Source organism: Branchiostoma floridae, chromosome 8 (assembly GCF_000003815.2).
Source record: "Branchiostoma floridae strain S238N-H82 chromosome 8, Bfl_VNyyK, whole genome shotgun sequence".
NCBI lineage: Eukaryota > Metazoa > Chordata > Leptocardii > Amphioxiformes > Branchiostomatidae > Branchiostoma > Branchiostoma floridae.
The window spans coordinates 24585096-24598191 of NC_049986.1; the positions used below are offsets into that span (position 1 = coordinate 24585096).

Consider the following 13096-nt stretch of genomic DNA (forward strand, 5'->3'; position numbering starts at 1 on the left):
CTATTTGTTATAGTTTTACTATTTCTAATGATTTTCAGCTATGAATCATTTGTCAAATATTTTCAGGCTAACCTACTTGATAGAGTATTTTCATGGTGTTTATGGCATCTTCGTTCTTTGAGTTAAATTAGATTCATTTTGTTACTTGATATAATCTAAACGGCTCTTCTTAATTTTCCTGTTCCCACTCCTGTGTTTGTTTGTTTGTTTGTTTATTTTCTGTGTAAATGGTCCCTTCTCTAGTTCTGGTGCACCTGTGCCAATGCGACAGTTATCCAGGTAAAGGTATTTCTTCTCTCAAACTTTCCAAAAAATACTTTCCTTTCTTAGTAAATTTTACCTGTTTCTTACCATTTATCTCTCTCTGAATCTGAAGTCTGCTTTTCGCTTGCCTTTTTCTCCAGCTCGGCCGTTCCTGCGATCGTTCGGCGGCTGTCAGGGTACGCTCTTTCCTTTCTCTTGCTCTGCAGTAGTGTAGGCCTTACTATTGTTGGAACTGCTGCTTCAACTGTTCAAGATCCAGTTCAAAAGGTTTTCAGCAAATTTTACTCATGCACAAAGGGATGTTGCTGAATCAAATCAAAGTTGATAAATTTTGAGATCAGTAATGACCATACAGTTGGTGGCTGTACAACAGCTATGGCAGAAATAATACTGCCAGAATGCTTGCAGTTTCGTACTTGGTTTATTACCTGTAAGTGTTTCATTATCATCATCATCTTCCAGTCAGTTTTCCTGTTTCTTTCTGATTCGTTTGGCACCTTACAGCTGATACCAGTCTGTGTGTTGTTTTCATCTTGTAAATATTCTATGCCATCTCAAGTAAATTCTCTCAAGTCGTTTGTAGTCTGTGAACCAAAGAATCATTAGCAGAAAGATGACACTTTTATTTTCTCCCTTCCAGCCCGGCTCCCCCCCTTCCTGGCCCTCCTGTCTCAGGGTACTCCTCTTTCCTTTCTGTCCTCTTCTGTTTTTATGTGTGATTTGTGTGAACTTATTTGTCAAACATTATGTTGCTTTGGTCTAGCCCAATGCTTGCTTCCATTTCAGTTTCGTATTGCTTTCTTTTACATTTGCAGACTTTGGTATCCACTTTGCATTGGTGGCACATACACAGGTTTTATCATTCTGTCATTCCGTTTCCTCCATACAAATTCCTGCTTGGGCTAGTCAACTTGTGTATAATTCTTGTCTCCTTTTTCCCCATGCAGACCCCCGTCTGGACTAGATGCCTTTGATGACAACATCTCGGTCACAGAGCCCCCACACACCCCAAACCCACATACCTGATGAACAAGGCCCCCCTACACTCCATACCTTATACCGGATGATCGTCTGCCACCTGAGTTACCTCAATGACATTTTGCCTATAATCGGTTCTTCCAATCCCACCAGAATTTTGTTAGCACTAAAACTAGAAGAAGTATCACACCATACATTAACATAACATTGTTGCAAAAATTTAATGTACTTTCATTTCTATCAACAAAGTGTAACGTTTAACTAACAGTTGATAGTCAGTAAGAGATTTACAAAGATGTTCTTTTCTGCAGTAAAATCCTTGTGTTTTTAATGTTTAAAATGTTTGAATTAAATATGTACATGATGCAGGTATACTATGTATACTACAGTAGAGGACTCTGAACTACATGTAAGCTTAAGTCGTGACCCAATACACCCCTTTCCACTAAAGACTGTGTCTGATGTGTCTCTTGAGATTTAACATATCAAAATAACAATTTATTTCCTACATTTTCTGAGTTTTGTTGTTCCTTGAATCATAGTTTTACATCTTTCATTATATTCCAGTCATGAAATGAAGGATCAGACAAATCCAGTTTAGGTCACTTTACAGTGTACATTGAACATAGTCTTTGTTGGTACACAACCTTATTTTGTTCTTCTGCAGACATTTCGAAAACGTGTCTGTCGTCTTCAGCAGTGCATCATGTGCAATTTACAGATGTACAGTGGATCAGCAATCACGTTCTAGTGGAAAGGCAGTCCCATAGAACCTGTCATAACACCCCATATATAGTTGCCAGGCTATCCTGGCCCGGCATGTTTTGGCCCAGTGGCTAACCCAAACTCAGCGTTGTCCCCGTTGAGCCCAACCAGACGCCAGTATCTGGTGCACACCAGTCCCAGTCAGTGTACAGGCAGTCCTGTCAAAACAAAACAAACAAACAAACAAAATTCCTCAACAATAAAGTGAAATAAAAACACAAAAAGACAGTCTAAGTGTAAAATGAAATCTGTGTTACATGGGTAGAATTCATAGTTGTATGATAGAAGCGTTCCAATAGAAAATTTGTAGTGTTTCTTTTATGCTCAAAATGTACAACTATGGACAAAATGAACAGCACAAAATGTAAAGTAATGAAACAGAACATGTCAAAGGGAAATGTCATGTGCAAGTATGCTATAGCCATACTTGAGTATAGCATACTTGAGTTATGTCAGTTAGTCCGTACTGTTGTCCCTCCCCACTTCGACCAAGTCAAATGAGCTCAAAGAGTTGTACCAGTATAGATCATTTGTCACACATCCCTGTTTTTTTCTTTTTCCAAGAAATGTGCATAATATTCCTTCCCTCACTTTGTACAACTGATGAAATCACACTTTCATAGGATTAAATAAAACTGTTTATCTACATATCAGGACCACTTGAAAGGTTTCCATGGCAAAGTGTGCCAAGGTTTTCATTATTGATCGTATCTTATTAACTCTTTGTCAATTTTTAACCTTTGCCTCCCAAAGTTCCAGTACAAATTTAGGAGCCTAAGGGTTAAAGGATGCAGCTGTCAATCAAAGACATCTCAGCTGTCAATCAAACACATCATCCTCAAGTTCAGTCTCAGAGTTTCTTGGCAGAGCTTTCTTCTGTGTCTTCAGGTTACTTTCCACCTTAGCCGGGACAGCTGCTACGCCATTTTCTTGTTCTGACCGATTCTCACTCTCACTATCCACCTCACTTCTACTGTCCTTAACTGTCTCTGGTTCCTTACCATCTCCTCCTTTTGTCCCAGTCTCGAGATTTTCAGCCTTAGTCTCAAGATGTTCAGGCTTCGTCTCTTGGTGCTGAGCCTTATTTTCAAGACTTTCAGTCTCAAGACGTTCAGTGTCTCCCTGACCCTCCCCACCCCCCTGTGCATCATAATGCTCCACTGTGATCTCTATCTTATGATTGTCCTTTTCCTCATCTCCTTTAACTCCTTCCTCTTCCTGTTTACCTTCTTTCTCTCCTTCCTCCACTCTCCCATTCTCTCCATCCTCTGACTCACTTCTAACTTGCTTCTCCTCTGTTCTATCATTCTGACTATCCAAGGAGAGACTATCATGTTTTGCTCCAGACTCAGTACTATGTATGGTGCCATCGCTTCCCACCCCTCTAACTCCCTCTCTCTCCCTCCCTCCGTCCCTGCCGCGCCTGTCCGCACCGTTCGTGTCCTGCTGCCGCTCGTCCTCGCTGTCCTGGCTCTCGTCGTCTGACGGGTTCTCGTCTGGCGGAGGCGGCGGGATGATCACCTCCTCCCGGCCTCCGTCTTCTTCTGCAGTGGGCAGAGATGGAGAAAAACAGCCATCAACAAGCTAACTTAAAGACACTAAAAAAATTCTCCTCCACTTCATGTCAGTTCTATCCTCCTGCTGACCCGTAACCTATAACCCCTAACCTTGCGAGTCCATATCTTTATTAGCCTCCTCCTTTGCTCTCTTTCTAACCCTTAACCTTTAACACTAACCTGTTATCCTTGTCTGCCTCCACCTTAGCTCCCCTGTCCTGGCCCTTACCCCTAACCTTTGAGCCCGTCCTAGTCTGCCTCCTCCTTAACCCTCTCCTCCTGACCCTTAACCTGTAACCCCTGACCTGTAAGCCAGAACTTAACAGCATTCTCCTTAACCCTCTCCTCCTGACCCTTAACCTGTAACCCCTGACCTGTAAGCCCATCTTTAAATGTAACCAAGACTAAATGGATGTTATTTGGCACTGCTAACAGGTTAAAGCAAGCACAGTCCTTGACAGTCAAAATTGACCAAGAAATCATAGAAAGAGTTCATACGTTCAAATATCTTGGTCTGTACCTTGACTCCCACCTGTCCTTTAATGAACATATAGACAAAGTTTGTAGTAAGGTGTCACAGAGGATTGGACTACTTAGACGCCTCAGACACTGCCTGACTTTCAGTATTGCTGACATGTTGTACAAGACTATGATATTGCCTATTTTCGACTATTGTGACACTGTCTGGGGAACCTGTGGGGCCACCAAACAACGGCAACTACAAATACTACAAAACAGAGCGGCTAGGGTGGTGCTGCAACGTAGGCAACGGGACATCAGCATTGTGAACCTCCACCAAACTCTCAACTGGAAATACCTGGCTGATAGGAGATTTGAGCACACGTGCATTATGGTTTTCAAATGTCTGACAGGCTTGGCACCAACATACCTATCCGCCACATTTCAGCACAACTCTCGTATCCATACTTACAACACTAGGCAGACCACTAAACTACACCCACCAAGCTACACCACCACATGTGGACAAAAAACATTTGCATACACTGGCACTAGCCAGTACAACAAACTAGCAGATAACATAAGAAACATCACAACACTAAAAGGCTTTAAAACAGCTCTGAAGAACATATGTTTATCTGACCTCAAGTAATATTGAAACTTAGTATGGAAAAGCACCTTTGTCTCTGATGTGCCTTACTGTTCTTTAAATTTTTTTGTTTGTTCAATCTCTACATATGATTTAGTATCCACGCTTTGTAAATTTCAGTTTCATTAATTTTCGTTTTACACATGATTTGATATATGATTTGACCTCTGACCTCCACCCCATCTCTTGACATATTGATTTTGACCTTGGAACGTTTTCGACATGAGTATGGACACTGATTATGTTTTGACGCACCGGTTTTATGTTTTCTGTACTGTATGTTGTCCCTGGTGTTCAAAGTTTGACTGATTGTTATCACGTTTTTGTCCTGTATTTATTATTTACATGTATGTTTGATGGGCCCCCTTAGAAATCAACTACTGTATGCACTGTTGTAGGGGTAACCCATCTGTCTCAAGATGAAATAAATAATAAAAAAAAAATCAGCCTCCTCCTGACCCTTAACCTGTAACCCCTGACCTGTAAGCCCATTTTGATCAGCCTCCTCCTGACCCTTAACCTGTAACCCCTGACCTGTAAGCCCATTTTGATCAGCCTCCTCCTGACCCTTAACCTGTAACCCCTGACCTGTAAGCCCATCTTTATCAGCCTCCTCCTTAGCCCTCTCCTCCTCCTCCCGCATCGCCAGTAACGACAAGACCTGCTCCTTGGCCTCCTGAGACTTCTTCCGCTGGTGTCTTGAGGCGCGCAGCTGGCGCTCCTTCAGCTGTTAAGGTCGAGGCACAAGTCTTAAAGTTTAGAAGTCTTCCTGGTGTTTTAAGATCTCTATTTGGTCTAGATTTTCAACGCAATGGTGAATACATAATGTGAATGTCTTGAGATACTTACTAACTCATTAAAAGTCATTAGAGATTTGAATTGATAGTGGCTATGAAAAATGATAAGGAACCACTTTAAATCGTTTTTTTCGAGATATGGTATAATGTGTAGTGTAGGTATGTGTTTTCTTGAGCCTGAGAGAAGAAAGTTGAAGACTCACCTGTTGGCTCCATAGCAGCTCCTTGGTGTTCTCTCCCGGGTACCTGTGCTTATCCCAGATTCTCTTGTACTCAAAATACCTGAAAACATAAAAATATGTAAGACTGTCCTTTACGTTTCGCAGATGTGTACTGAAACTGTTATCTATTGTCACATTTAGAAAAAGGACCCCTCTGTGTAGTTTACGGACTGTTGATTTTTTTTTTCTTGCACTTTCAAGCGTGGGCGAAGCTTATGGCTCCTGGCCTAACTTTGGGGTACAACCGAGCTATTTTGGGGCGTGACCGGGCCCTGGAGTTGGAATCTACATACCCAATTACTATTACGTCAGATATTTGCGGTACATTTAAAATCACTGCATGCCCTTGGCCCGAGTCACGCTATTCTGCACTGGTAGGGCACTTTCGCTTTATGACAAGCAGCGTCAGGACACGTTATCTCCATGACAACTAGACACTCACAGCGACAGGCCGGCATACACCCCCCCCTCCCCAATTCCACTAGGAAGGCGTCTCGCCGTGCTCTTTCTAGACCTAAGATTGGACACATCGCTTAACGGATTTGTAGAGAAAACACTAATCTTTTTACGCTTTGTGTGTTTTGTTGTCTTTTAAGTCACGCTATTATACATTGTCTGATATATACCCAGTTTGAAATCGAAGGTTACACACATCCGTTTTAGGTCGCAGTGACAGCGCAGCGCGGTCTCCGTCTTGTGGAAAGGGCAATTTTACGCCTACGTCACTCGTCAGCGTTAGGGCACGGTAGCTTCATGACAGCCGCTCATAGCGACAAGCCGCCTTAATGCACACTAAGTACCCTGCTATTGTCCCGTTAGCTCTATAAGTACCCTTCCCATTGTTGCGTCATTTATAATGGATATCATATGGCCTTCCCCGGGGGGATTGCGTCTTCGGCAGTCGCCAGGGCTGCAGGGACGACTCGCGTTGTGTTTAAGGAGTTTATTGAGCAAAAATAGTGGCGACGTGTTGGCGTAACAGTTAGGATGTTTGACCCAGAGCCAGATGTACTGGGTTCGAATCCCCTGACATGTCCAAGCTGATGATCGATTTGACACCTTTTTCACACCCTCTCTTTAACTTCCTTATTAATTTTTAGTTTTCATATTTGACCGTAAGGTCCCTATCACCTTTGCCGCACATCATGATCATGTTAGCCGCAGCACGCCCTTTCTCGGGGATGTGTCCAACCAAATTCAGTGCCAGAAAAGTTGCAGGACATTCTTGTCGACCGTAGGTTCTGTTGCCTCGCTGAAACTCGTACCACAAAAAAATGATAATTGTAACAAGTGAATTCACCGCGGCTAAGTGGTTTGATCCACTTACATCTCAACACCTGGTTTGGACAAAGAGTCGGTCCTTATCACTACTGGTTATACTAGTCTGTGGCTCGTGAAATGTTTGTCATCGTTAGTGTTGCTCAGAGCCAGACGTTCCTGATGATTTCACACAAGGTAACCACAGTCTGCGCAACCGGCCGAAAATAATATCCACGTTACATCCATCTTTGAGCACGTGTGAGATTTCTATTGTGTTAATAAATCTTCTATGTCAACTTCTTTACTGTGCTGTTGGTGACACAAATAACGTTTTAATCCCAATTCGAAATGCTCTTTTTGAACGAGCGACTGTCAAGCCTATTTCAAAACAGACAGCTATGTTCGGCAACGAGAGACCACTTTATTAGTTTGTTTATTGTAAGTTTGTTTGTTTGTTTTATAACATTTAGTCAGTGTTATGTATGTATGTCATTGTATTTTATTCAGGAAGTTTCGAGGCGTACGTGTCTAAGGGAACGTCCATAATGAATTTTCTAAATAAAGAATGGCATTTTGTTTGTTTTATAAAATTTCACAAGGTCTAAGCTAAGATTAATGACCCGCAACATATACATTTCAAGTAATGTTATCATACAAACAAAAGCAGTCAACAGTACGCGTCCCTTAATGTTGTTATTACCTAAATAAGGCAGGTGCTTTGACCTTAAGGGACTCACCTGGTCAAGACGTCCGTCTTTTTCCTGTTGTCCATGATCTTCCCTGCAAAATAAGAATATTCCATGATGTCTTAAGGAACCCTGTGTCACTTAGACGCCCTCAAGACGACACGTCTACATGGCGAAGACACCGTCCCGTCTCGACCCTAACGTGCCCGAACAACCCCGGTCTTCTGCTCATGGTGACGGTACGGTGGCCGAGAAGCGCCGTCTGGCGCCAGGCTGGGCACTGCAGGATATTGGTTCTCATCACTTGCAAGGCAAATCGTACAAGTGTAAAACATGAACAAAATGCCGTATAAAAAGAAGGGATTTTCTCAGGAATATGTTCATGTCCAAAACCAGTTTTGTTTGTTTCCGTAGTGATGTCATCAATGTGTCATAATTTAGTGAGCCCTCTCCTCGAAGTTTGTTCCAACACGTTTGCTCAGGGTCTTTTTTTAACCTCCTTGCTCAGATAGAAAATTATCAAAACCTCTTGCTGGTGACGCGAAACCCTGGATAGTTTTACCCCAGCCCGACGCTTATCTGCATTATTGCCATGATGATGTGTCATTCATCACATCCCCCTCTAGGGACCAATTGTCCGCTGAGAAGACCAGGCAGAACACGGATATTCCATTAGGCGGTTTCTAGGAAAGGATTTTTAGTCTCGTATCAAAAACTGTTGTTGTATATCCTTTAAGGAACCTTGAACCCTAACAACCTTTCACGAGGGTGTTACGAAGAAAACAATTTTCATTGACTGGCCGTTGCAGTTGTATTCAAGTAACGCTAGAGGGCGCGGCAATAAACCGTGACACCTGGTGACAGAACAGCGATGTGTTCTTATCTGTTGTCTCCAGTTGTCTCCAGTCCTGGATTACCTGTGGGAACACCTGGTGGGATGACGTCATGCCCCAGGAATTTTATAGAAGATAGGGCGACATTCCAGCTGCGTTATCATTTTAGAGTATCATGTAACCTTTTCACACTGAGTATGTAACATGTCAGCTCCAAGAAAAAAATAATTATTGTGTGTGTGTGTGGGGGGGTGCTTCTGTGTGTGTTTGTTTCTCCGAATATTTGCGGTCAGCATACTGGATGGATTGTGATATTTGGTGTTTGGTATGTTTGGTATGTGGATAGAGGTTGGGAATATGGAGGTCCGCTGGTAGTCTCCAATCAGACCCATCGGTGCCTTAGAGATAGTATATCAAAGCTGGCAAAGGAGTATAGCCGGCCAAAGGGAGATAGCCGGCTAAGGGAGTCAAACGGGCACATACTAAGTCCCTGGCCAGCTTTGATACTATTTCTAAGGCACCGTCGGGTCTGCTTGGAGACTAGTCCGCTGGTGTGTGTGACCTTAATACTGCAGTAGAACTTATTGTGTCATTTCCCCTGCACATGCTGTGGTCTTGTTACATGTTGTTTTGATGGTCAGGATATGATTAGGTAATTTATTGATAGCAGTGCCCATCGAGTTTAGCAAACTGCAACCAGTGCAGGTCAGGAAAGAGGGAAGGAAAGAGAGTGATATAAAGAGAGGGGCAAATTTGCGGAAAGAATGAAATAAGAGAAGAAAGAAGGAACGTTTCAAAGTCCCGTTCTGATCATATCATGTTAACGCGGAAACGATCAGCGCTAATCACAACCTGCATCACTAATTAACCCGTTAATGAGGTGATTAGTAACCCGTTAATGAGGTGATCAGTAACCCGTTAATGACCTGCTGTAGTTAATGATAGGCTGCGGGGGACGACAGGCGCCCGTGGGATGATGGGAAGAAAGATAAGGCCCTGGTGTAGCAACGTTGGTCTCTACAAACTGGTCTCTACCATACTTACGGTTAGGCAAAGTTTGCGACCGGAAAAGTGCGTTATTTTGGATTCGATAAACAGGCTGCACAATACAAGTCAAAGTAACTTGAATACAGCTTCTTGTCCACAAAATTTACCTAAACCACAAAAAAATGTAGATACGGAACTCAATCGAATGTGCGCCTGCCCGCTCCCAAACACACCTAAACTCTGCACATCTAATTGCTGTTGCTCGCGGCACAATTTTAGAAAGGCGGCTGTGGAAATGTAGGGCTCCCATTTAAGGGAAAAATGGAGGGAAGTCGATGTACATTTTTTTTGGCTATGTTGTCCAAGATGTGTCCTGTCCACAACGGGGCTTTATAAATGTCAGAAAGAACCTACGAAAGATCGGCCAGAAGGATACTTGGACTGGGAAGGGGGTCGAAAATCATACCGCAAGTTTCTTCTCAAAGACAATTTTGTTCTATCCATTGTATCCTCGCTAAAACGAGCTGAGCTAACATGATATACCAGGCGACACGTACCGAAACTTATTCTCCATTCTCCAGCACTGGGCGCACGTCCTACTTCAGGAGTTTTAGCTCGTTTATCTGGGCTTGTGTGTCGTTCCCTCACGCTACCGACACGTCCTCCAACTGTCACCGGGCGTTCTCCACTCTTATCCCGAGACTGACCCCGTCTGGACGCCCGCTGCATGTCTGGGCTCGTGTGACGCTCCCTGATGCTACCGGCACAACTTCCAAAAGTCATCGGGCGTTCTCCACCTCTCTCCCGAGGCTGACTTCGTCTAGACGCCGCCTCCATCACTCTCCCAGCAAAACCCACCGCCACGTAACACTCTCCCGATCCCGCGTGCCTATCACATACTCGTCTATCACATGCCTGTCCCCTCACCCCGTGTTTGCCGTAACTCGGTCTAAACTATGTTTAATTGCCGCCGAAGTTACAGCAAAAATCAAGCCCGCGTGACACGGCCTGAGATAAACCGGAGGGTCTGTAAACATCGCCCCTGATAACGGCACTGGGCATGCAAAAATACATCAAACGATGAAGACCATTTCCACTAGACGGCGATCGCTGAACGACCAAAGGTTCGACAGATCACTCAACGAATTTCATAGATGAAAGAACCTACAGTCTGACCTACTTACAATTCACCAATAATAGATTTCATTTTTTTCTCACGTTCGTAACTGCGGTTTATCTCACACTACTTTGGAATTCTTGTGCTTTGCTTGTATTTCTTTCAATGCCCTTTGTTTTGATGACAACATTACGCCTTGTCAATAATTTTGCAATAAAAATGAACAACTTGTCACACTTAATACGGTTTTATTCTTTTTAAATCATAATGGTTGAATCTTGCATCGTATTAAAAATGATTAAATAAATCAAATGTCACGTGAATCCCGTTTTGATAACGGTACGGTAGGTATTTTTAAATAGTATTTTTGGAACAACATAAAAGTTCGCAATCACCACTTAATAATGCTTACCTTCACTGATCATGAAGGTAAGCATATTGTTTCTTTTTTGTTTCTTCTTCTTCTTCTCCAAGCACATAAGGTCAATGACCTGAACCAGACGGCTGTCACCATGGTTACTAGTAAAGTAGCAGACGCTCTGTGGTGTTCGATTACTTTATGTAGCAAGTGGCGGGACAGAGCTGGAGGGGCTGGTCACAATAATACGTGTTTTAGTAAGAATAGTCAGGTCAGTAGTTTGTTAGGCTATATATAGGCGATGTGGGGGTAAAATTATATTTGCTATCAAATGTTTCCGTTCTAGTTCCTTGCTACCTTTTGTCGGAAGTAAGTCTTTGTTAAGCATTGTGAAACTTTCCCTTCTACATCGTGTGAGGAGGTGATAGACGTTATTGTACACCTGTACCAGGTAAGCTTTACCTGTGACAGGTGAGACGGGTTCGTGTGCTGACGTAGTCTCAAGTCCTTTCTTCGGGTCGCAGGGGATTAAGCCGTCCTCAAACATCGCTAATCCGATGGGGATTAAGGTGGCTCATGGGGCGGCATTAGTGGCCATTAAGGGCGGGAGGGGGCGGAGGGCATGCCGCAGGAGGGGCTGGGTCGTGCCGTATCCCGGGCCGTGGACGTGACAGGACCCCGGGCGGGACGTGACGGGACCCCGGGCGGGAGGGGGCGGGGGGCATGCCGCAGGAGGAGCTGGGTCGTGCCGTAACCCGGACCGTGGACGTGACGGGACCCCGGGCGGGAGGGGGCGGGGGTCATGCAGAAGGAGGGGCTGGGTCGTGCCGTAAGCCAGACCGTGAACGTGACGGGATCCCAGGGCGGAAGGTGGCGGTAGGCAAGCGCCAGGAAGGACTGGGTCGTGCCGTAGAGCAGACGTTGAACGTGACGGGCCCCCGTGGACCCGTAACGGGACTTAGAACAGCCCGGCTGCTATCCTAACAACACTTGGCTTGGTATAGACAACCTTTTCTGTTTCAATGCCAGGAATCCGGACTTAACGTTGGGTGTCCAATATTTTAACTTGTTACTCACAGCACAGTAAAGTTTCACATGACAGTCCGAAGACTACATGTATATCCCCCACAAATATACCTAATAGAAGCCTCTAGTACATGCTGCACGAACACAGACATGCATAAAGCCGCAGCGGCCATTTTGGTGGAGGAATGGATATTCAAGACGCAAACCAAACACGGATTCCGGGAACGGTATTGCTCAATACTCTCCAAGCAGAAGTCGGATGGAAAGATTGTGACCTTTATCTGACTTGCGCCGTAATGTTTTAACAGTCAGTATTTTCAACAGCGCCGCGTCAGCGGTCAGAAAACGGTGCAAATCAGATCTAGACGAAGGTCGCAATCTTTTCATTTCCAACCTCTGCTTGGCGACTAACTTTTTGATGGTTTCCCAACAAATCGGCAGATGTAAAATATCAGATATGTTGAAGTAGAGGGAAACCAACTGACATAGGAAATCCTCTCGCACTTTGGCCAAAACCTTTTCTTTAGCCCAGATCACGCCCAAAATATGGCCAGTCCTTCCATACAGGCCAAATTCCCTCCTCACAAGACAGGTCATTAAAGTCCACTCATTACGTTTTGACTCACCCTAACACAACACAAAGCATTCTCACCCACAAACTCACAAACAACAATGAATAGAAAACCTAGTATTCAGAGGAGAGTATGTGAAAATGGTGCTGATAAAAGTATGAACTTACCAGCCGTTTTTCGGGTGGCCCGAATGACTAGAACAGCTTTCAAAACTGTGGCCGGACAGACCCGTCTCTACCCGGTGTGTGAACCCGCTCAGCTCGTGTGCGTCTCTCTCCCGTATTTACCGATTAACAACCGTTTAACCCAGAGTCACGGACCAAACAATGGAAAACAGAGCTGGCAAAACTGGACAAAGTTTCCAAACAGGAGAAAACAGAGCTGGCAAAACTCGGCAAAGTTTCCAAACTTCCGAGCCAAACTTTCCCTCCTGCTCCACCTCGTGTTTGTGTGCTGTTGTCAGCTACAGGGAGACCAGGTGTGGTGTGAGACAGTCTCCAAGGAGACCGGGTTTCTTAAGGAAAATGTCGCCGTCTCTAGGTGAACGCGGATCGCTTGTCATTGAACC

General features: G+C 44.2%; 1 protein-coding gene and 1 long non-coding RNA gene across 3 annotated transcripts; one reads left to right on the forward strand and one right to left on the reverse strand.

Moving 5' to 3' along the window:
• Positions 1-875: 875 nt before the first annotated feature.
• LOC118421737 lies at positions 876-1692 on the forward strand. Its single transcript, XR_004831867.1, has 2 exons — positions 876-940; positions 1212-1692. It is a non-coding gene; the product is annotated as an uncharacterized LOC118421737 (long non-coding RNA).
• Positions 1445-13058, reverse strand: LOC118421726. Of its 2 annotated transcripts, none has more exons than XM_035829223.1 (6): positions 12696-13058; positions 7687-7729; positions 5672-5750; positions 5260-5398; positions 3441-3551; positions 1445-2165 (listed from the first exon to the last, which is right to left on the reverse strand). In XM_035829223.1, exons 2-6 carry the CDS (start codon positions 7719-7721, stop codon positions 2149-2151), a joined length of 381 nt encoding a protein of 126 aa, XP_035685116.1. In that variant the 5' UTR covers positions 7722-7729; positions 12696-13058; the 3' UTR covers positions 1445-2148. The 2 variants fall into 2 exon arrangements, with proteins under 2 accessions (XP_035685116.1, XP_035685115.1); XM_035829222.1 differs by lacking the exon at positions 12696-13058 and adding an exon at positions 10013-10186.
• Between the last annotated feature and the right edge of the window lie 38 nt (positions 13059-13096).

Coding starts and splice junctions, on each gene's coding strand:
- LOC118421726 (XM_035829222.1), bottom strand. CDS start 10,184: ATGCAGCGGGCGTCCAGACGGGGTCAGTCTCGGGATAAGAGTGGAGAA. Junction 5,399..5,671: donor AGCTGCTATGGAGCCAACAG/GTGAGTCTTCAA, acceptor CGACCTTAACAG/CTGAAGGAGCGCCAGCTGCG. Junction 3,552..5,259: donor TGATAAAGATGGGCTTACAG/GTCAGGGGTTAC, acceptor TGCCCACTGCAG/AAGAAGACGGAGGCCGGGAG.